Source organism: Oncorhynchus keta, chromosome 30 (genome assembly GCF_023373465.1).
Source record: "Oncorhynchus keta strain PuntledgeMale-10-30-2019 chromosome 30, Oket_V2, whole genome shotgun sequence".
NCBI lineage: Eukaryota > Metazoa > Chordata > Actinopteri > Salmoniformes > Salmonidae > Oncorhynchus > Oncorhynchus keta.
The window spans coordinates 57595169-57619788 of NC_068450.1; the positions used below are offsets into that span (position 1 = coordinate 57595169).

A 24620-nucleotide genomic window follows, 5' to 3' on the forward strand; every position below is an offset into this window, starting at 1 on the left:
CTCACCTTTTGACCCTATGACCTCTGTAACACCACAGGATTTTTCCAGTCCCAGGCTAAATGGGCACTGGAACAAAATAACTGCATCCGATTTTAACGTCCAACATTTGTCCCCCGTTGGGCTGTTATGGCGGCTTTAATCCTGCAATACAACTTAAATCATGAGATAAATCAAATAAGAAATCGGTCTGGCCTCTTCAAATGTTTTTTGAAAATGATATTAAACAGTACAGCTTATTCCTTGTATTTATATGTGAGGTTCTGGTGAGATTACAGAACCGTAAGTAGAGATCCAACACACTGAATCTGTTTCCTCAGAGTCCAATACAACGTGTTATACTGTATCATTAGTTTGACCATGTTGGCTGAAATTACTGAAATCGCCGGTAACTGAAAAAAAGTAAAGCTTTGATAGAAATAGAAATGTTAGATCGAGAGCAACTCTAACTCAATCAGAATCAATAGAAATCTACTCAAACACTGTTGGAACTGGGCAACATCCTGGATGCCATAGGATCCGACTGTGTTTAATCATGGAGTCAGGTGCCCTGAAACAGCCTTCTTTGTGCGGCCGATCACCTGAGTCCTATTTGCAGAGGGAGTGGTTGTGGTTGGGGCAAAGCAAACAGCCTTCAGGAAACAACGAGGACAAGGTGAGCGGGAAAAAGGTAAGGGGGCCAGACCCCGTTACGAAACATCTACTTAGTACTAGAACAATGAGAGGAATTTGGAGCCTGTCTGGGCAGGTACATGGCCCTCAGACAGACGAGGCTCTCTTGAATGTCTCCAGGATAGGGAAGAGGGTGGATGTGGGTTCCTTTTGGCCAGTGATGCCTTGGTTAGGGGGAGAGGCAGGAGGGCGAGAGAGAGTGCGTGGACAGGGGGACAGAGACAGAGGCCCAGCCACTATGACACAGAAGTATTTTGAAGGTCAGCTGACAACACCAGCACGTATGTCATCAGTCATTCAATTAATCAACAATTAAACAATCCGATCTGTAGTTAATGTGTCTGATTTTCTGTCTGCTTCCTCTCTCTGAGTCAGTCACATGCACGCAGTAGCCAATAGGTCTGTTGCTACATCACATAATGTACCATATCCGTAGCCCTTTCCTGCAGTCATATGACCAAAGCGCCATCTAGTGGCCTCATGGGTGGAATGTTATTAATATTTTTCACAATTTCATAATTAATAAAAATTCAAAAAACATGTCTGTTTCTATGTCAAACAATGTTGTTATATTTCAGGCTTATGTGATGTATATAACATGTAATATTGGGATACAAACTCAAAATTGAATACATTTCAACTCTATATCTGACATGGTTCAGGTGTCTTCTTTTTTTAAGCCCATAACCATGTGTGTGGGGTATATACTTTTGTTATAAAGTAGATCCGTTTAAGACTACCAAGATGCACTCTGTGTGACCCTGAGTTATCCCACTGCAGTAAAAGGTTAAAAGACACAATGGAGAGCCAGGGGAGAGTAAAGATGCAGCTTTCGGACAACAATGATACAAGTCGGAGCAGCAGGAACCAGCCTCAGTAGAGTGAGTGGCAGCTGAGGTTGACAGCACTTCCCCTATCCATGCTACAAACACGTGCCATCCCGTGTAATGCCGTGACACTACAACCAGCCACCAGATGACATCCAGATGACATCAACACATCACCATTTTAGTCAAGGAGGAATCTGGCAGCGGATGTTCGGCCAAATGATGAAGAGAGAATCCATCATGGAACCTCAAACCCCAACAAATAGAAATGACACACGTCTGGGAATGGTCTGGAACAAAGGGGTGACCGGGTGAAAACCAACCCTGTGGGGTCTGATAATTTTTTTAAATTATTTTGTCATTTAGCAGATGCTCTAAGGGTAAAAAGCAATTAGGGTAAAGTGTCTTACTCAAGGACCTTTCGGTTATTGGCCCAACGCTCTAAACCGCTAGGCTACCTGCCGCCCCATTGAGGAGTTGTGTCTTGGTTGAGTATTGGGTCGCCAGCTCTAGTACACCTGGAGGAGCTAGCATCACTCCGAAGCGAGCAGAGCCTATCAGAGCCTAGCAGAACTTAGCAGAACCTAGTAGAGCCAATCAGAACCTAGCAGAGCCTAGCAGAGCAGAGCCACATGGCTGCCTACAAGACAGATTCAAAGTTTATGCCTTGGCAACAGGCATGGTGCTGCTCTCTCCTCTTCAAATCCGCAATGTCTCCAACCAGTATAACACTGGAATCTGGAATATTTATACACAGTTGACAGAATGACGGAATATGGAATTTGTTTATTGGAAGGCTGATGGGGAAAGCTAATGCGGACCTAATCCTCCTTTCCACGCTTTGTCTCCAACTTTGGGATCCTTCGGCAGTGATATTAACCTTGGACTGCATCGTCAGAATGCCAGAGTTCACGACCAACAGCCAACCATAAACCACTCCTACACACTCGAGGAAGCAGCACTCAGGTTGCTGTGTCTAAGTCTAGGTGGAGTCTGCTTAAATAGTTACAACGAAAACCAAGGCACTCTGCAATATGATATGTGCAATGTGTTGCTTACACTCCACATGACATTCATAACTCCAGAGACAGTTGAAGTTGAACGACCAATTAATTGCGGGCGAGAGAAGCGGATATGTTGTTTATCTAAGTAAAATGTGTGATACCACAAATGAGAGGCTACACACTTGCATGGGCTTTTCATACATACTACATTTCATGCCCCTCAGGAAAAAGTGTCAGCTGGGAGACCACAGTGTGGGCCAGCGAAGCCAAAGAAAACTGTATTGTTTTTCAATCTTTGGTCGCACTTTTATGAGTCTTCGCTGCGAAAACATAGCTCATGAAGTGAAGTCGACCCACCGAACAGCCTCAGTGGGCAGTAGATTACTCACACATGGGGAGAAATTACCCCACATCATTTCCAAGGGGAAAGACAGCAACCCGCACCGCTGATTCTACCACCCATGAGGATTTACAAGCAGAAGAGTTCTTTGTCACTCTACGATTTGGTTAAGACTCCACTACGTAAACTAAAGACACCACTCACAATTTCTAATGAGGCTATAGTTGCATTAGTTCAGGTATTTTCTGTGATCACTGACAGAATAGACTTGATTTGTCCTTATCTAACACCTCTGTGGTGCCTGATGGAGTCAACCACTTAACCACATCAAAACACCATTGTGGCAACACGGGGTCATTGGGTCTCAGAGCTCCTATATTGTATTACGTAACCCACTATCTTTTAAGTCTCATAAACGTGTAAATAAACCTGTTTATGAAGGGTTATCTCCATATGTGTCACTTTGGAATGAGCCCTAATGCATGCTGCGATTAAGCAAACATGCAACACATTCTGACAGGTGCAAGGCGTGTGTGTGTGTGTGTGTGTGTGTGTGTGTGTGTGTGTGTGTGTGTGTGTGTGTTGTGTGTGTGTGTGTGTGTGTGTGTGTGTGTGTGTGTGTGTGTGTGTGTGTGCGTGCGTGTGTGTGTGCGTGCGTGCATGCGTGCGTGCCTCTCTATCCTCCACTCTGCCTCTCTGACCCTTGCATCATTAGACTCTCTCTCTCTCTCTCTCTCTCTCTCTCTCTCTCTAATAAGAAGCATCATAGAATGTGAAGTTAGCAAGAGGGAAGACTGTGGGCTGATGGAAGGAAACTACAACATTTTCAGTTCATGAAATATTGGAAACACTGAGGTTCCAAAAGCACAGGACGTTCGTTGTAGGCTACACAAAACCTGTTGCTTTCTATGCTCGGAGCTCTATGTGAAGCCTGAGTGCACTCACTGCACTGGAGCCCTGAGCTGACAGTGAGGAAAAAGAAGACTTATAGACTGGCTTTGCTTGTACTGTTCTTTCTTCATCTCTGTGGTAACATCCACTCAGCCAGCCACATAACTCTCCGGAGTCATGAGGCAGCCTACCACTGCCTTACTACCTTAGTTGCCTCTGGCTTTCTCCTCTCCTGTTTTGATATCGGGAAGGACACTGGATGGTGTGAAACTAACCGATTTTAGTTGCATGCTTCTATGGGAATTACATTTGAATAGCAGCTGAAATAAGGTGAGGCTAAAACACTACTGTGTGGAGGAAGAATAAAAACGAGCGTGCATAGCACATAGCCTGGATTCATGTCGATGCTGCACAATGTGTCAGTCATTTCCTTTCAGGAAACCAATATGCTCCCATCTCTGTCCTCTAACATGAACAAATACAGGAGAAAGCCTATGTCTCAACTACCGTACTTCTTTACCACAGGCTGTAATGAGAGAAGCATAAGGCAGAATACTTACAAGGTAAGAATTGTGCCTCTCCAAGAATACGGAGTCGCCCATGGTTCAGAACAAGTATCCACATATACAGTTGTCTATCCAAAGGTGAACGAGGAAATAAAATAAATGTTATTTGAATCCTTGCAAAAGTAACGGACCGAGCGTTGTCGTTATATCCTCACAACTCGCTGTATCATCAATTTCGATTAAAGAAGAAAGCTACAACAACAACAAAAAAAACCTTGTAACAGGTTTATGCTGAATATTCAAATCCACGAATAGGACAACACTTGTACGGTTGGAGGTTATGCGTGCCGCGGAGGACAGCGGTGTCAGTGCGCAACAGCTCCCGCTCCATGCTGGCTACTCCGCTCTGTAGTGGACCTACTGATGAAGTTAGCGATGTCGCGCCGCCGTTCTGAACAGAGGAAACGAGTCAGGGAGAGAAGAGGCTAAAGGCGGGGCACCTCAAGGGAGCACACGGAGAGCGAGTGGAGAAAGTAAAAGAGATGATCGACCAATCCAACAACAACATACCGATATTCAGTGCATTTTTTGTTGTTGTTGCAGTGTTAACATGCATTTCCTGCAATTCTACACATTTTGCCATAGGGTAGTGAGACACTTTTGCTGTTTTAAAGCACATTTCTTGCAGTTATATATATGTTTTCATCATGTTCATGATATCTGTGTGAGAGTGACTGGGGGTCAGGGCCACAGGTCCCGACATTATAGGCTGTTATAAGCTGTTATAGGCTGTTATAAGCTGTTATAGGCTGTTATAAGCTGTTATAAGCTGTTATAGGCTGTTATAAGCTGTTATAAGCTGTTATAAGCTGTTATAGACTGTTATAGGCTATTATAAGCTGTTATAAGCTGTTATAGGCTGTTATAAGCTGTTATAGGCTGTTATAGGCTGTTATAAGCTGTTATAGGCTGTTATAGGCTGTTTACTCAATCACCCTCCCGTTGTACAATTATTGTAGGCTGTATTAGGCATGGTTGTCACAGCGGTGTGTAATTGGATTTAAAAAACAAATAAACAGTTCACCCCATTGCTTCTACAGAAACTTACAAAGAATCAACAGCCTTTGGAGTATGGACGCTGGGAAATGCCTGTAAACCAATGAATGTGTTGTGACCTCATCACTACGCAAAACCCCTTCTGTACATTGTTTGCGGTGGGGAGGGGAGGGGGGGCTATAGATGAGACACTCAGACTTTACAGTTATACACGATGGCTATGTGTCACACTACTATTAAAATGATATTAAAAGACAACTAACTAGTGGCTAAAAATAACTCTAAATGAAAAAGCCCATGAGGGCTTTAGGGGGACATTGCTGAGTTTGTGCAATGCTTTGTGTGAGACCAGATTTGAGCAATCCTGGCCAAGGTTTGCCTGCAATTTCTACAAACACAGAAATGAAATAAGGCGGTTTCATCGGGTCACGGTGCACAGGGACTAATACTGGCCTCCTGTGAGGGGTTTACAATACACTTTCCAGACTCATATTCACTTGAGTTATTGCAAACAATTTACTTTGCTAGCTGACCAAGGGTTTATTGGGAAACTTTCTTCACTGTCCATCTCTCATGTACAGAGCTCTTATAGGGGACATTAATACTGAACCGGCCCGGAGGCATGGTTAAACCTCAGGGGACTCGATTGAAAATGACATGCAGCACATGATTAGGGTATGTAGGCTATACGCACATTCATACACACACACACAAACAGGCTGAATACCGGTGTAATCAGAACGAGACGTGTAAACATCTGAAGAATGTGTGAGGCACAGCAAAGTGAAATCTGCTGAGTAAAAGGAAAGGAGGGTTTTTGCATTACACTACAGTACAGCTATATCAAAGTGCATGATCACGATCAACTGACGTCATCACTTGTTACAATCTTGTTACAGTATGGAACCTGGGAAACGTGTTAGGTTGGCCAACCCTGCTCCCTGAAAGAAACATAGACCTTGTGGCACTGTCCAAATGAAACAATTATGAAGTAGTTTATTTACGGGGTTTTTTCCAATGCCACTCATTGAGTTCACTCCACTGGGTAAACATGAGTTCATATCTGAAGGAGCCACTTGGTGATCCCCCTGGAGAAGTCCTTTGTCTCCTAAAATGGCAGTTTGATAGTCCCAGTGTGACTGTGGCTGACACGCTGACCCAGCGGCCTGTGCTGCAGAGGAGGAAGAAGGAGGAGGAAGGAACGTGGCAGAACATCCCAAAACTCCAGATGTGTTGCGTCACACAACATGGGGCGCTTTGTCCCAACTGAGCAGAGCTCTCACTGTTCAAGCCCTGGCAGTGAGAGAGAGAGAGAGAGAGAGAGAGAGAGAGAGAGAGAGAGAGAGATAGTTTAACTCAAGAAGGAAAGCTGATCAAGAAGAAAAGGTCAGCAGCAGTGGTTTATTAAGTGAAACAGAAGACATGTTTAAGCTCCCACACCTCTATTGAGAAAAGGTTGCCAGTTCACTTCCAAACTGGCCACTGCTATGTTATGTGGAGCAATCCACTTCATTCTGCTCACTGGTTAGTGAGTAGGATATACTTTCAGAATGCTCGACACTATACATTCCATCTTCAAGTTGCTGCAGAACAAATGCCTCATAAATGTGTCTGCAAATGGCAACCTAACCAAAAGACCATAATGTTACATACGGTCTGGATGAAGCCTACATACATATTATCCTGAGCTCTTCTTGCAATTTACTCACAGCTCGTCAAAGAGACACATTGCCTAATCCAACAAGTGAGAAATAATCATTAAAAGGTGCAGGTCCCTCCCTGCTTCCTCCCTCACGGCGTAAAACTTTGAAAGTGTACAGCTCCGAGATGGGACCATGATAGTCATCATATCCAGTCTGACCTGAGTCATCTCGAGCACATACATCTTGAGCCTTGGGATTTAACACCTGCTTCCTGTGCTCACGTTCAGCGGCAGAGCCATTTTCTTTTGGTATCATATTTAGCACGGTGCTTAATATTTCCCACCGTTGATTCTGGCATAGAATGATCCTATTGATGAGCGACATATTTCACAGTCAAGTCATTCATAACAAAAAGACTAACAAAAAGACTAACAGTGGGACAGAATGTGGATTGTTACTACTCCCCAACACATGACACATAAACGCACACATCTAATAATGTTTCACATGCTCCATTGTGCCTCACACCTCTGATATGTCTGGTTGTGTGTACATTGGTTGTACGGACAATTGCTTATTGTGATTCAACTACAGTGCAACGTACGGTGTATATATAACCCTGACATATTCTACTGTCTGCCATGTGTTTGTTTCTGAAACTGGTAGTTGAATTGTTTATTCCTATGCCTGGATCTGTGTGACGTTACTTACTACCTCAGTTGTTTCTCCCAGGCTTATGCATCTGGAAAAATACTAAAGAATGAAATGCACTCATCGGCGGCCATCCTAATGCCTTCTGTCATCGGAAACTCAGAGCGTGGAGCAAAATGCAAATGTTTACATCGATCAGTTACTACGCGCCCGCTTTATCCAGACAAGTGACTACATCCTTCAGCACTGAAATCCCTGAATCGTATGGAACATCTCCCATAAAAGCCTTGATGACAATCCAATGAATGACTATATATGCCATAAGTGGTCACGACCTGTCTAATAAACATTCGCAAGAAGAAACTCGGAATGAAATACTTGCACGAGTTCTGTTGTTGCCCTTTCGGTGATCGTTTGGTGGATTCGTTTTTGTTTATGTGACTCTCTTTCCTCATCTGGATATCTCCCGTGACACAAGAAAAGAGCCAATGAAACACTGCAATAGAAAAATCATTCATATTTCACCCTGGACAAATTTACCGCACTTGTTTACAGCTGCTTATTACCACTGTGTCTCTCGCTGACGTCTTCAAGGACCTCGGACAACGTCACCTGTACGAACATGAGTTCTTGCAGAGGAAGAGGGGTTAGGGTTAAGACACCCTTATTTCGCATCCACCCCATCCCAAACACACAACCCCCCCTGGTCTGGATTCAATCACCAGGCATCAATCAGCAGGCAACAGGGACCACTTGCCCTGAATCCATTTCTGTCCTGAGGGTGAACAGGAATTCAAAACATATTGTTTACTCCAGTTGTCCCATCCAAGAGCTGTTCAAGACCTATGCTAAAGCTTAAATGGGCAGAATTTATTTTCTAAAATTCCAAGTTAAAAGTAAAGCAGGAAGGAAGTAAAATGTGAATCAAATCCAAGTGTTTCAGAAGACAAAAGGCCATGGCAGTGAGATGGAATCCAGACCTGCATGCTTTTTTGGGGGGGGGTCAGTGTGTCCTAGTTACACCGTCTTCGCCTGAATATCTGTCTGCTGATGGCTGGCTATACTACATCACATGCCTCACAGTGATCTCGTCATGAAGTTAGGCTTCTTTGGCGAAACTGCACAGTTTGTACTCTCCAGCACAGTGGTATGATACAAATTAGGATTAAGTTGGCCTGTGACGGATTGGGAGTGACGTTTATCAGGGTACACGCATAACACTGTGCTCTATTTCTCCCCTTAAGTTTTACATGTAGACAGGGCCACTCACATCAACTATTCCCTGTTTAGCTCACTTAAAATATGGCATTATCTATTTCCTATTTAGCTCACGACACAGTTTAAGAAATGTCTCTGTTGTGCCTTGGCTTCGGGAGGCTTTTAAAACCATGGCAAATGATGTAGTTGGAATGACATTCGTGTGAACTGTTAAGGACCTCAAAGGTAGTTTGAGAAGGCTTGCACCTTCTGCGAAGTGTCTTCAATGTCTCCATGTCAGACAGTCCTTAGGGGCAACACTAGTCCCGTAGAAACCAATGCGGACTCAGAGGAACAGAGGAACTGAAGACAGGCGAAAACCAGACCTAGACAGGGAAATGTGATGTGCGGCTCACGCTGCTTTTACACAGCGACAGAGACAGACATCCTCCACCTACGCACCTACATGTTTTCCACTGACCACCGTTGACGACTGTTGCCATGGCGTCGCGGCCTGCCAGCTGTGCGAGACAGCACAATGCTACGGATGTCCATACAATGTCAGTGTCACGCAGCGCATTGTTCGTCACATGAAACATACACTAAAGCTGACGGAGGACAGACTGAGGGTTACTTGACTGAAATGAAACACAGCAACGGGCATGCATTGCATCTGGTACTGACAGTTTGACAGATGGTATTTGCTTGAAAATGATGTGGACAAATTATGCTAACTACAATTATCAAGCACTTTAGACATTACATCCCTACCTCCATCCGTCCCCTTCTCTCCCTTTCCCTAAACCCCTTCTATCTGAGTCCTACTGTTGGCTCCAATGCCTTCCTGTGATGCTGTGTCTAAGAAGAGAGAGAGAGATGTTTGAGGGCTCCTTTGTTGAATTCCTCCTCAATAAAGCCAATGCCTCACCCGACAGTAATCAGAGACGGCAGACCCAGAGAAAACACCAACTCACTGCCGGCTAATGTCTCTCAAGTGACTCCTCTTCTGCACAGCTAAATATCCCTTAATTGTCCTCCCTCAAAAGGAGGGTTGTCTAAATGGGCACACAGGCAAGAAGAGGAATGGCTACTTTAAATTAGCTGATTATATTGCCCTGCGCTGTTGGGGATGTAGTACACGGTCTGCTCTGTACTGTCATTGTGTGATTATGGGTGTTCTGGACCATTAGGGAAAACTGAAGCTTGAGCATAGCGTTTGGTCTTATGAATTGGTCTCACAGACAGAGATAAAGCCAGAGTGAGACGACCGCATCCACACACACACACACACATGCATGTACGTGGTCGTAGACAAGCACTGAATTGTCTCTCTCATCCTCCAGCCCTCTCCTTGTCTCTCCCCTCTCTCTGCTGGCATTGTCAGGGTCACCAGGCCTCTGAAGCCTGACCTAGCCCAAACCCAGTAGACATAACAGAACAAGTAGAGTGACAATGTCTGGAATGGCTGTTCTGGCGTGACCATCCTCTCTTTTTTTTTACCCCCTTTTTCTTCCCATTTCATGGAATGCAATTGTTAGTAGTTACTGTCTTGTCTCATCGCTACAACTCCAGTACGGGCTCGGGAGAGACGAAGGTCGAAAGCCATGCATCCTCCGAAAAACAACCCAACCAAGCCGCACTGCTTCTTAACACAGCGCGCATCCAACCCGGAAGCCAGCCACACCAATGTGTCAGAGGAAACACCGTACACCTGGCGACCTGGTCAGCGTGTACTGCGCCCAGCCCGTCACAGGAGTTGCTAGTGCGTGATAATTTCACCTTTATTTAACCAGGTAGACAAGTTGAGAACAAGTTCTCATTTACAATTGCGACCTGGCCAAGATAAAGCAAAGCAGTTCGACACATACAACGACACAGAGTTACACATGGAGTAAAACAAACATACAGTCAATAATACAGTAGAAACAAGTCTATATACAATGTGAGCAAATGAGGTGAGATAAGGGAGGTAAAGGCAAAAAAAGGCCTTGGTGGCAAAGTAAATACAATATAGCAAGTAAAACACTGGAATGGCAGATTTGCAGTGGAAGAATGTGCAAAGTAGAAATAAAAATAATGGGTGCAAAGGAGCAAAATAAATAAATAAAATAAATACATTAGAGAAAGAGGTAGTTGTTTGGGCTAAATTATAGGTGGGCTATGTACAGGTGCAGTAATCTGTGAGCTGCTCTGACAGTTGGTGCTTAAAGCTGGTGAGGGAGATAAGGGTTTCCAGTTTCAGAGATTTTTGTAGTTCGTTCCAGTCATTGGCAGCAGAGAACTGGAAGAAGAGGCGGCCAAAGAAAGAATTGGTTTTGGGGGTGACCAGAGAGATATACCTGCTGGAGCACGTGCTACAGGTGGGTGATGCTAAGGTGACCAGCGAGCTGAGATAAGGGGGGACTTTACCTAGCAGGGTCTTGTAGATGACATGGAGCCAGTGGGTTTGGCGACGAGTATGAAGCGAGGGCCAGCCAACGAGAGCGTACAGCTCGCAATGGTGGGTAGTATATGGGGCTTTGGTGACAAAACAGATTTTACTGTGATAGACTGCTTCCAATTTGTTGAGTAGGGTATTGGAGGCTATTTTGTAAATGACATCGCCAAAGTCGATGATTGGTAGGATAGTCAGTTTTACAAGGGTATGTTTGGCAGCATGAGTGAAGGATGCTTTGTTGCAAAATAGGAATCCAATTCTAGATTTAACTTTGGATTGGAGATGTTTGATGTGGGTCTGGAAGGAGAGTTTACAGTCTAACCAGACACCTAGGTATTTGTAGTTGTCCACATATTCTAAGTCAGAGCCGTCCAGAGTAGTGATGTTGGACAGGCGGGCATGTGCAGGCAGTGATCGGTTGAAGAGCATGCATTTAGTTTTACTTGTATTTAAGAGCAATTGGAGGCCACGGAAGGAGAGTTTTATGGCATTGAAGCTTGCTTGGAGGGTTGTTAACACAGTGTTAACACAGTGGCCAGAAGTATACAGAATGGTTTCGTCTGCGTAGAGGTGGATCAGAGACTCACCAGCAGCAAGAGCGACATCATTGATGTATACAGAGAAGAGAGTCGGTCCAAGAATTGAACCCTGTGGCACCCCCATAGAGACTGCCAGAGGTCCGGACAGCAGACCCTCCGATTTGACACACTGAACTCTATCAGAGAAGTAGTTGGTGAACCAGGCAAGGCAATCATTTGAGAAACCAAGGCTGTTGAGTCTGCCGACGAGGATGTGGTGATTGACAGAGTCGAAAGCCTTGGCCAGATCAATGAATACAGCTGCACAGTAATGTTTCTTATCGATGGCGTTTATGATATCGTTTAGGACCTTGAGTGTGGCTGAGGTGCACCCATGACCAGCTCTGAAACCAGATTGCATAGCAGAGAAGGTATGGTGAGATTCGAAATGGTCGGTAATCGGTTTGTTGACTTGGCTTTCGAAGACCTTAGAAAGGCAGGGTAGGATAGATTTAGGTCTGTAGCAGTTTGGGTCAAGAGTGTCCCCCCCTTTGAAGAGGGGGATGACCGCAGCTGCTTTCCAATCTTTGTGAATCTCAGACGACACGAAAGAGAGGTTGAACAGGCTAGTAATAGGGGTGGCAACAATTTCGGCAGATAATTTTTAGAAAGAAAGGGTCCAGATTGTCTAGCCCGGCTGATTTGTAGGGGTCCAGATTTTGCAGCTCTTTCAGAACATCAGCTGACTGGAATTTGGGAGAAGGAGAAATGTGGAAGGCTTGGGTGAGTTGCTGTGGGGGGTGCAGTGCTGTTGACCGGGGTAGGAGTAGCCAGGTGGAAAGCATGGCCAGCCGTAGAAAAATGATTATTGAAATGATCAATTATAGTGGATTTATCAGTGGTGACAGTGTTTCCTACCTTCAGTGCAGTGGGCAGCTGGGAGGAGGTGTTCTTATTCTCCATGGATTTTACAGTGTCCCAGAACTTTTTTGAGTTAGTGTTGCAGGAAGCAAATTTCTGCTTGAAAAAGCTCGCGATGAGACAAGGATATCCCTACCGGCCAAACCCTCCCTAACCCAGACTACGCTAGGCCAATTGTGCATCGTCCCATGGACCTCCCGAGCATGGGCTTGAACCCAGAGTCTCTGGTGGCACAGCTAGCACTGTGATGCAGTGCCTTAGACCACTGCACCACCGGGGAGAACCGACCATCCTCTCTAAAGGAATCACAACCCAGTGAACCCAGTCAACCCACTATATTATACTGAGAGCTGGGAACAGCCCACTACTCTACAAAGAAAACATACAGGACATATTTGGTGACTTTGCTCATAATACATTTCTAAGATTTTTTGTTGTTGTTATCAAGTCTTGACGTTGAACACATCGAAACCCTTATCTGTCGCACAACCGAGAAGCTCCAGTTCCTTTGCGCTCTCGTCCTAAATATTTATGTTGGATTCTAAACACATAGTTCTGAGAACCCGGTCTGCAAGCTGTAAAAACGGGGTCATTGTATGTGTTAGAAGAAGGACAGGGAGCAAGCAGAGAGAGGGCAAGCACCGAGGATATCGTTTTGGTTTCATGCCGCCTCTTCTTGTGTCAGAGTGCCCTATTTGTCAAACACAACGTAGACTGGACCATGACATTGCTATCTCACCTCCTACTGTCACGACTTCCACCGAAGGTGGCTCCTCTCCCTGTTCAGGCGGCGCTCGGCGGTCGTCGTCACCGGTCAACTAGCTGCCACTGATTCCTTTTTCTTTTCTGTTGGTTTTGTCTTGATTGTTTTCACCTTGTTACTTATTTGTTGCTAATTATTGGCCTATTTAAACGTCCAGGGCCCGCCTGCTTTTGTGCAGGCTTATTCTTACTGTCAGTGGTGTAATTGTTTTGCTTATACGTATTTTGCTGTCTGTTATGTTCCCCGGTTTTGGGGACACACCTGTTTATTGGTCATTTTGCCTGGTTGTTGGCTAGACCCAGCTGAATAAATGTATGCGTCGGAAGCATTGCTCTCTGCGCCTGACTCCACACCCACCACTCCTAGCTATCCGTGACACCTACACCACACTAGGCCACCGCAACATTAACACACACGCTCACACACGCACAAAGACCCCAAAAACATTCATGACGTTTCATCTTCGCCTACCCATAGTATAGTGTTGTTGTATATGACCTCGTTCACCTGACCTTTGAAGCAAACACGACCATAATGGGTTATACATTCTCTCACATCAGCTTGTGGGGAATTCCACTACACATCATATTATACTATTTTACACGTCATACTGTATATCCATAGTATGAAGCATGTGGCATTAATGATGAGTGAACACAAACCACCACTGTTTATATAGTCTATTGGCAGTCGGCGTAAAACTACTGTAAACAATATTGAATTCATTGTTTGCAGCATTAGGTCCAAACTGTACTTTTCCAGACGTTCTGTAAACATTTACACTAACCCACGGAGGATTTGACAATTGAAACATCTACATTTTGGAGAACGATTCTAAAGGTTTATCTCATGAATTGACTCTCCTTCCAAAAGCTTAGTTATGTGTTCCCCTTCTATTTGAGCTTCTGCAGGCAATTGTGGGAGAGAGAGGGATGAGGGAATGAGGGAGGAGGGGGAGAAAAGGTGGAGATTGAAAGATCCATCCCGGCTCCTCTGCCCTCCCTGGGAGCTCCGGAATGCGTCTGGAATCGTACCCAGACTCCCCCATGTGCCCCACCCCTCAGCTCCATCCTCCCTCCATCTCAAACCAGCAGGCTCCTCAAGCACTGCAATAAAACACACCGAGATGAGATCTTCAACTAACCACAGCACAAGAGATGGTTCAAACTGATGTGGATGTTACATTGTGTGTTGGAGGTGGTATTCTTGAGGTGGAATTCTGGAGAAGGTGGTATTCATGGTTCTTTAACGGGCAGACACTGAGGGGTTTATTTGGCCCCTATAATAGCCAAAGGAGGTGGATATACTTGTTCCTCACAACCAAATGTAGCCCCTGTTCATTACAGCCTACCTACCTATACTGTAAGCTATGTGTGTGAGCCTTTAATATTCTCTGAGTGTAATTGGTCCACGTTCTGGTTTATAGAACCTGTAAAGATGCTGTAACCACTCTGGGACTAAATGCAGTATAGAGACATCTCAGAGGCTTTAGTCCAATACCGTTTTTCTGCATTACCCTACGTACTCACCCTCCTACAGACAGGGTCACGAGAAATGTTTACAACACTCCATGGTCGCCATAGCACGCAGGAGGAAGCAGAGAAGAGTGTGTGGGGAAATATCACCGTTGGGGATTACGCAAAAGCAAAACGTATATCCGGCAAATTGTACCGTTTTAGGTCCTACCATTTGCTTGGCTATTGCAACATTCGACGACCTAACTAACCACGTACAAAATGTTACATTATTATCAGATGGAGAATCCAATATTTTTCTTATATATATTTTTTTTAAAGAATTGCCCAACTGAGTACTGTCCTTGGATTTCACTCCTTAGTCTGCCCTTTTCACACTACCATAGTTCCTGGAACCGTACAGTATGGTTCAGTTTGGCATGATGGTGTGAAAAGGGTACTTCATTTTAGAACCATGTCCTGTAACCCTCCATCTATTGAGTCAGAGTGGATGGTCAACCTAGAGGACAGTGGCCACTCACTGGTCAGTCCGTTTCCCTGAGTCTTAATGCACCACAGGCCCTCGTCTCGAGTGTCCTCTCAGTGAGAGGTTAGGAGCGTGTGTCCTCCTGCTCTGAGAGCTTCCAGCTGTTCTTGGCTCCATAGGGGTGAGCCGACACCAAGTGAGAGAGTGAGAGAGAAAGTGAGGGAGAGCGGGAGGGAGGGAGGGAGAGAGAGAGAGAGAGAGAGAGAGAGAGAGAGAGAGAGAGAGAGAGAGAGAGAGAGAGAGAGAGAGAGAGAGAGAGAGAGGGAGAGAGGGAGAGAGAGAGAGAGAGAGAGAGAGAGAGAGAGAGAGAGAGAGAGAGAGAGAGAGAAGAGAGAGAGAGACACTCCAGAGGTGAGGTAGAGAGGTCTGTCTGCTCGGTTGCATGACGGGTCTGCCTGTTGTTATTACAGATACATGTGTATCCGATGACAACATCAGTAAAAGTAGTGGTAACAGTATCAATTGCTAGTGGTAAAAGTAGATGTAGTAGCATGAAAGTGATAGTGGGCTAATATCAGCAGTTTCAACATGGTAGAGGTAGCATGTAGATGAGCATACAGTAGCAGGCTGATGAGTTTATTAAGCTACAGAAACTTGGATGGACAGCCCCCTGAGAGAAGAATGTTGGGCTGCTGGTTGGTAGCAGTGTTGGCCAGTAGAGGGCATATTCTAGTCGCTCTGCTGCTGCACTACAATGGAACAGTGTTGGCAACACAGTGACGATGACAAACCCACATGCTACTAATCTACGAAGTACAGGTTTAACCCAAATGTGCTGTGTCTGTCGGCAAACAGAAGAACAGGAGTTGAGAAGGGACAGTTTGGTATGAGTGAATGCAGTTGTGTGTGTGTGTGTGTGTGTGTGTGTGTGTGTGTGTGTGTGTGTGTGTGTGTGTGTGTGTGTGTGTGTGTGTGTGTGTGTGTGTGTGTGTGTGTGTGTGTGTGTGTGTGTGTGTGTGTGTGTGTGTGTGTGTGTGTGTGTGTGTACATGCTGGGTGTGTGCCTGCCTGCCTGCCTGTCTGTGTCTAACATGAAACCCACTGTCTTACATGGAAGCCATTGTCTCAAACTGAACCCAGTAAGACAGTGCTTTGCTCCTCACACAGCGGCAGCAGCAAGTCATTTCAGAGCCTATTAAGTCTCCATTAGAGGGAAGCCCTCCCTGCTGGCTCAGCTAATCTGACACAGGTGTGGCTCCAGACAACCACAGCTCCCAAACAGGCCTCAGGCTGAGCAGCTTCTACCCAGAACTCCGTTTCCCACGCTACCCCTGGGCTTTGAGGCTTGTTAACCGCCCTCCTCTCAGTTTAGGGCAAATTATGATTCATTCATTGCCTGGCGACTCAAACTGAGTTCTTCGACTGTTCTATGTTTGCTCCATACTTCAGTCTGAGACTGCCATCGTTGAAGTCGTTTGTGGTGATGTCAAAATGAGGGATGTTGTACAAAACAAAGTAACCTGCAATTGGGTCATTTCTAATCAATCAGAGTATCAAAGCCAATGACACATTTTCAAAATGCTGCTTCACCCACGTTTTATGGCTCTAGCCCAACCCATCGGTTTCTGGTGCCAATCAGAATGGTTAGAATGTGTTCGCGTTCTAGAAATCGTCTGGAAGGTACTCAGACCCATTGCGGAGAATAAACTCATGTTTGGCCTAAGCAAGTTTGGGTAGCCAGGAAAATGAATTCAGCCTTCTGCTGCAAATTAGTAGGAGACGTCCATTTTTACGATCGTATTAAAGCTCAGACTAATGTCTTAATATAATGATCTAGACTCCTAGTTAAAGTGTTGGCTCCTCTTTTTTTTTAGATTGACCACAAGAACCTCCCCTCTTTGTTTCAACAAGCCTCCCGAATGTATTTCCTTCATTCAAATTATCCAGAGACAATTAGGCTATTCTAAACTGAAATTCGCCCATCATTTGGGCTGCTTAATGTAAATGACCCCATGGGGGTCTTGATTCAAATGACTCTGACTTTTGAATAACGAGAACTCAGACTCCTTTCCCTGTAGTAACACCCTCCTCTCCCTACTCCTTCCCTGCCCCTCCCTCCCTCTCCTCTCTCTACCCCTGAAGCCGTCTGCCTCTCTCCCTAATACTCCTCCATTGCCACGGCAGCTCGAGTTTCCCGAAAGGGCCCGAAAGAAAAATGCTTATTCCTGTGATGTCTCCAGTCCAGCAGCAGACTGTTCTCGTCTGAGTGGAGCCAGTGGGGTGTGGGTGTAGTGATACAACGTGACAAAGGGATGTGGAAGCAGAGAGAGACAGGAGCAGCAGCATGGACAAAGCCAGTCAGACTAGGCACAGTAAAGTGGCCACTAAGGGGACTCTTTCAGTGTGTTTATTCTGCACACATTCCCACAGTGCACTGGGCTTTGGGTAGGATGATGACATTTTAGACTCTAGAGCAATCTATGGCTCTAGTCTTTTCTAAATCATAACAAGGGCATTTAAAGGTTTATTAAGCACTTGGCCAGGACATGAGCACATCATCAAGTGTATCCAACTGCTAAAACAGACACACACACACACACACACACACACACACAGAACACTGAAATGCGTCAGTGCTCTTCAGACCCTGCTCTGGTATGACGAGGGTCTTTGCTCCCTTCCAAAACAGTGTGAGTGCAGGGGAGGGAGGGAGGGAGGGAGGGAGGGAGGGAGGGAGGGAGGGAGGGAGGGAGGGAAAGAGGAATAGACACAGGCGCTATGTTTACCTCTGTAACCAAGATAACAAAAGGACAGCTTCTTTCTGCCGTCTATTTAATTAGCTACTAACATGGAGACTGTGGCAATGTCCCAAATGGCAGCCTATTCCCTATACAGTGCATTAAGGGGCCATACGACTCTTGTCAAAAGTAGTGCACTATATAAGGAATAGGGTGCCATTTGTGGCACATCCTGTGACTTAAGGAGGACATGCCATCAGAATAAAGAGAGGGATGGCCGATAGAGAGATGAAAGGAGGAAAAGGAGAGATAAAAGGTTTGAGAGGAGGAGAGGGGGAAAGGTGGACAATGAAAGGGTGTTAGAATACAATGCAATACAGCAAGGTGACATATCCATACATTATCCTAAGTAAAGCAACTAAATATTTCAAGCACCCATATTAGAATACATACAGGGTTGCAGACCGTACCATAATGAGTGTGCCATATCGCTTCTTTTTCTATGTTGACATAAGAAAATAGCCCTCCATCGGTGTTAGTAGAACAACATACTGAAGGTTTTCGGTTTGTTACCTCAGCTACCCTGCTCGTCCTGTTTCAACGGACTCCCCCACCCCTCATTTGTGCAATAGTAATAGTCACTCCCCATGTTACCATCTATTCACCTCTGGTGAACTCAACCCTAACCTTGGCGAACTCAACCCTAACCCTAGTGAATGCGACTCTAACCCTGGTGAACTCAACCCTAACCCTGGTGAACTCAGCCCTAACCCTCGTGAATGTGACCCTAACCCTGGTGAACTCGACCCTAACCCTGATGAACTCGACCCTAACCCTGGTGAACTCAGCCCTAACCCTGGTGAACTCAACCCTAACCCTGGTGAACTCGCCCTAACCCTGATGAACTCAACCCTAACCCTGGTGAACTCGACCCTAACCCTGGTGAACTCAACCCTAACCCTGGTGAACTCAACCCTAACCCTGGTGAACTCAGCCCTAACCCTGGTGAACTCGACCCTAACCCCGGTGAACTCAACACTAACCCTGGTGAACTCAGCCCTAACCCTGTTGAACTCAACCCTAACCCTGGTAAACTCAACCCTAACCCTGGTGAACTCAACCCTAACCCTGGTGAACTCAACCCTAACCCTGGTGAACTCGACCCTAACCCTGGTGAACTCGACCCTAACCCTATTGAACTCGACCCTAACCCTGGTGAACTCGACCCTAACCCTGAAGAACTCGACCCTAACCCTGGTGAACTCAACCCTAACCCTGGTGAACTCAGCCCTAACCCTGGTGAACTCGACCCTAACCCTGGTGAACTCGACCCTAACCCTATTGAACTCGACCCTAACCCTGGTGAACTCGACCCTAACCCTGGTGAACTCAGCCCTAACCCTGGTAAACTCAACCCTAACCCTGCTGAACTCAACCCTAACCCTGGTGAACTCGAACCTAACCCTGGTGAACTCGACCCTAACCCTATTGAACTCGACCCTAACCCTGGTGAACTCGACCCTAACCCTGGTGAACTCGACCCTAACCCTGGTGAACTCGACTCTAATCCTGGTGAACTCGACCCTAACCCTGGTGAACTCGACCCTAACCCTGGTGAACTCAGCCCTAACCCTCGTGAATGTGACCCTAACCCTGGTGAACTCGACCCTAACCCTGATGAACTCAACCCTAACCCTGGTGAACTCGACTCTAACCCTGGTGAACTCGACCCTAACCCTGGTGAACTCAGCCCTAACCCTGGTGAACTCAGCACTAACCCTGGTGAACTCAGCCCTAACCCTGGTGAACTCAGCCCTAACCCTGGTGAACTCAGCACTAACCCTGGTGAACTCAGCCCTAACCCTGATGAACTCAACCCTAACCCTGGTGAACTCGACCCTAACCCTGGTGAACTCGACCCTAACCCTATTGAACTCGACCCTAACCCTGGTGAACTCGACCCTAACCCTGAAGAACTCGACCCTAACCCTGGTGAACTCGACCCTAACCCTATTGAACTCGACCCTAACCCTGGTGAACTCGACCCTAACCCTGGTGAACTCGACCCTAACCCTGGTGAACTCGACTCTAACCCTGGTGAACTCGACCCTAACCCTGGTGAACTCGACCCTAACCCTGGTGAACTCAGCCCTAACCCTCGTGAATGTGACCCTAACCCTGGTGAACTCGACCCTAACCCTGGTGAACTCAACACTAACCCTGGTGAACTCAGCCCTAACCCTGGTGAACTCGACCCTAACCCTGGTGAACTCGACCCTAACCCTAGTGAACTCAGCACTAACCCTGGTGAACTCAGCCCTAACCCTGATGAACTCGACCCTAACCCTGGTGAACTCAACCCTAACCCTGGTGAACTCTGCCCTAACCCTGGTGAACTCAGCCCTAACCCTGGTGGACTCGACCATAACCCTAGTGAACTCGACCCTAACCCTGGTGAACTCAGCCCTAACCCTGATGAACTCGACCCTAACCCTGATGAACTCGACCCTAACCCTGGTGAACTCAGCCCTAACCCTGATGAACTCGACCCTAACCCTGATGAACTCGACCCTAACCCTGGTGAACTCAACCCTATGCTAGGGCTGGGAATTACCATGGACCTCACGATATGATATTATCATGATACTTAGGTGCCGATATGATATGCATTGTGATACTCGCGATTATATATGTATCGCGATTCAAAACTGTGATTTTATTGCGATTCGATATTCCAAGCATATTGCTCACCATATGTCTCCTGCAAAGGGACAAGATAGTTTTTTATCAGTCATGGAAATAGAAGCGCTGCAAATGAATTGGCTCCCTATTTAAAAATACAATGGAGAACAAGCTATGAGGGAAAAATAGTGACGTTTTGGTGCAGCTACAGCCAACTAGTGCAAAAATAATATTAAATTTTGTCAAAAAGATACAATATATCATCAAAAAATAATATCCCGATATGTAACTGTAGCGATCTTTTCCCCCATCACTACCCTACACTGCTCTCGCATCTAGAGGCCAGGATACACACCACATTTATACACACACACATTCTCTCACTCACTCACTCACTCACTCACTCACTCACTCACTCACTCACTCACTCACACACACACACACACGTCACAGCACCAGGCTTCTGGGAAGGGACCCAGCAGTAGGGTAAGGGATCCATGCCTGGATATGATGTCTAAACATTCTGAGTAACTCGTTAGTACTTTATTTTCTGGCCACAGTATTACCATAGTTCACACTCTTCAACAAGAGTATTATGTTGTAACAGCATGATCATTTATAGGGGTTATGATCCAATGAGTCATTACCACCACCAAGTTAGAGCAGGGAGAGATATTCATGGCAGGTTAGCCAGAGGAGGGGAGGGCAGGCAGCTGGGTACCACGGTAACCACAGGCCACCCGGGAGCTCAGCTCATTCACCCTGGCTGTGTTTTGCTGGATTGTACCAAATGTCATTGCAGCTGTCGACTCAGCACACAGTTCAGCAAGCTTTGAGTGAGGCTGTAATATGGGATGGGGAAAGTCAGTAGCACCCCCGTCTGGTTAACACAGCAACCTACACCTATTTCTCAACATTCCATCTTGTTTCTTGCACGCTGGATGCGGTCCAGTCAAACTCCCAACTCAGCCACATTGAAATGAATACCACCAGGTGGAGTTGAAGGGTTGCATTGCCAAATGAGAGAAAAGACACTCCTTTTCAGACGCATTGTCACAGAGGAGCACTCCAGAAGAGACTATCTGGAATCGGGTTAATCAATTATTGTCGATGGATAATCTCCTCGAATGCATTTTTGTGTGACAGGGCATACACACACTCTATAACGAGGTGTTCTTTTCCTGTCCTACTCACAAAGCCTCCAGTGTGTGCTGGCCTGTGACATTAGGCAGACACACATACACACACGACTCCACAAAGAAACACCTACTGTATATGGATACCAACTGCACCCACTACCACGTTCACATGGACATGTACCGTGTAGTTGGCACACACACACTAAACACATCGCCCTGTTTCTCAAACGTAGGCCGTCCAGGGAGAGAGCAACAACATAGTCGAAAGCTATTTTCCTCTTGCCTCATGTTTTGTTCTGCTTCCTTGCTGTCTGAGAGAGTTCAGGGTGAAAGGTCTTCTGGTTGGAGAGTCTGTTTGGCCTACGTCTGAGGCGCCATATTTACACAACCATTACTATTTTGTTCTGGGAGGCATTCAGGTCAGACTTGAATTAGAAAACCCAAGCAAATACGTGCCTCTTGTTTTTAGAATCCCAAACACTTTTGCACATTTCTGTTTCACATCGGACGCCATCTTGCTTGGACACCGCTACTGTTGGATGTCTGAGTAGCAATCACATAACGATTCGGCTACAATGGCTACAATAGCTACTACAATACTTTGTCATGGTCTCTAATGACCATGACATTAAATTATTAATTATAAACTCGGTAGTTCGAGCCCTGAATGCTGATTGGCTGACAGCCATGGTATAACAGACCATATACCATGGGTATGACAAAACATGTATTTTTACTGCTCTAATTACGCTGATAACCAGTTTATAATAGCAATAAGGCACCATGGGAGTTTGGGAGTATATGATCAATACACCACGGCTAAGGGCTGTATCCAGGCATTCGTGCATAAGAACAGTACTTAGCCGTGATATATTGGCCATATACCACACCCCCACCCCCACCCCGTGCGTTATTGCTAAATTATTTCTAAGACCAAGTCTGTACAACAGCAGATAAACCTGTCTCCTCTGAACTCTGCCGGCCAAGGGGAGTGAAGGGGGAACACACTGGTAAGGTCCTCTCTCAGGAGCGATAGAGTTAGCTACACTGTAGCCTCGCTGAGTAATGTCTTGTTAGTTCACTAGCTCTGCAACATCCCTGTGTTTAAATGTGGAGATTCTTCAGCTCCTGGGCTCTGCCTGTCTGACACCAAAGCTCACAGTTGCTATCTCCCATCATTGCTTAGGATGGATAGGCCTACAAGAACGACAAGTTAGTCAGGCTCTGTAATCTGTTCAGGTAGGACATATGGGTGCAATGATTGCTGGGGTCTAGCTATATGTTGTCATACAGGGGTTGCAGTTAGCTTGTTTTGGAATGTACTGGTAGCAGTGGGGTGCATTTAACTGGATAGAGCTTGTCAGTTAGCCGGACTATTTGATTTAATAAAACTGCCACATGGTTGATGAGTAAGGCGGACTCTGATATTTCTCGACCCACAACTAGGAATTGTTTGTGAGCTTCGTCCGTGTGATTAAGTGCGGTGAAGAACACTACGATACGGAGGAGGAGGAGGACTCAGCCCAGTTGGCTGCCACGGAAACCAGAGGTCAGGTCACAGCACTGAACAGACAGAACGGAGAGAGGGAGTGGAGAAGAGAGAGAGAGAGAGAGAGAGAGACTCCAGGGGTGAGGTAGAGAGGTCTGTCTGCTCGGTTGCATGACGGGCCTGCCTGTTGTTATTACAGATACATGTGTATCCGATGACAACATCAGTAAAAGTAGTGGTAAACAGTATAATTTGCTAGTGGTAAAAGTAGATGTAGTAGCATGAAAGTGGCAGTGAGTTAATATCAGCAGTTTCAACATGGTAGAGGTAGCATGCAGATGAGCATATAATATCAGGCTGATGAGTTTAGACGGGGTTCCTCACTTGGGCCTCATGCCTCCCCACGCTGACTTACCCCTCTTTTGACCCGAGTCAATCAGAGAGCTGTCTCGGACAGAACATTGGATTCTATGTTCACTTGGATAAGAACGCACTGAACCATATCACAGGCTCCCTGTGGAGTTTGTTTAGCTATGAATTGATGCCCAACTCAAACATCTGAATATGGAATCGGCGACATGACAATGTTGCTAGGCATAACCATCACTTATTCAGCAAGCTCATTCTGTGGACTTGATAGTGTCAACATGATCCTATATCGATATAGGATTAAACTGTATCCTCCCGTCTACATCAATCAAATGGTCAATCAAATCAAATTATATTTGTCACATACACATGGTTAGCAGATGTTAATGTGAGTGTAGCGAAATGCTTGTGCTTCTAGTTCCGACAATGCAGTAATAACAAATGAGTAATCTAACCTAACAATTCCACAACTACTACCTTATACACACAAGTGTAAAGGGATAAAGAATATGTACTTAAAGATATATGAATGAGTTATGGTACAGAACAGCATAGGCAAGACGCAGTAGATGATATCGAGTACAGTATATACATATGAGATTAGTAATGTAGGGTATGTAAACATAAAAGTGGCATAGTTTAAAGTGGCTTGTGATACATGTATTACATAAAGATGTCAATATGCAGTAGATAATATAGAGTACAGTATATACATATGAGATGAGTAATGTAGGGTATGTGTAACAGTATAGACTTTACGTCCGTCCCCTTGCCCCGACCAGGGCGCGAACCAGGGACGCTCTGCACACATCAACAGTCACCCTCGAAGCATCGTTACCC

General features: G+C 45.7%; 1 protein-coding gene across 3 annotated transcripts in view; it reads right to left on the reverse strand.

Annotated features, from left to right (window-relative positions):
• Window positions 1-24620, reverse strand: part of LOC118363172 (rho GTPase-activating protein 6-like) — an 85931-nt gene that overhangs the window by 44846 nt on the left and 16465 nt on the right. Inside the window, exon 1 of one of the 3 annotated variants that reach the window (XM_052488637.1) lies at window positions 4292-4644. The exons of the other annotated variants lie outside the window; for them this stretch is intronic. Coding sequence (XP_052344597.1) covers window positions 4292-4333 — 42 coding nt within the window. The 5' untranslated portion in view covers window positions 4334-4644. Of the gene's footprint in view, window positions 1-4291; window positions 4645-24620 lie in introns of those variants that run through there. 3 annotated transcript variants of the gene reach the window in all.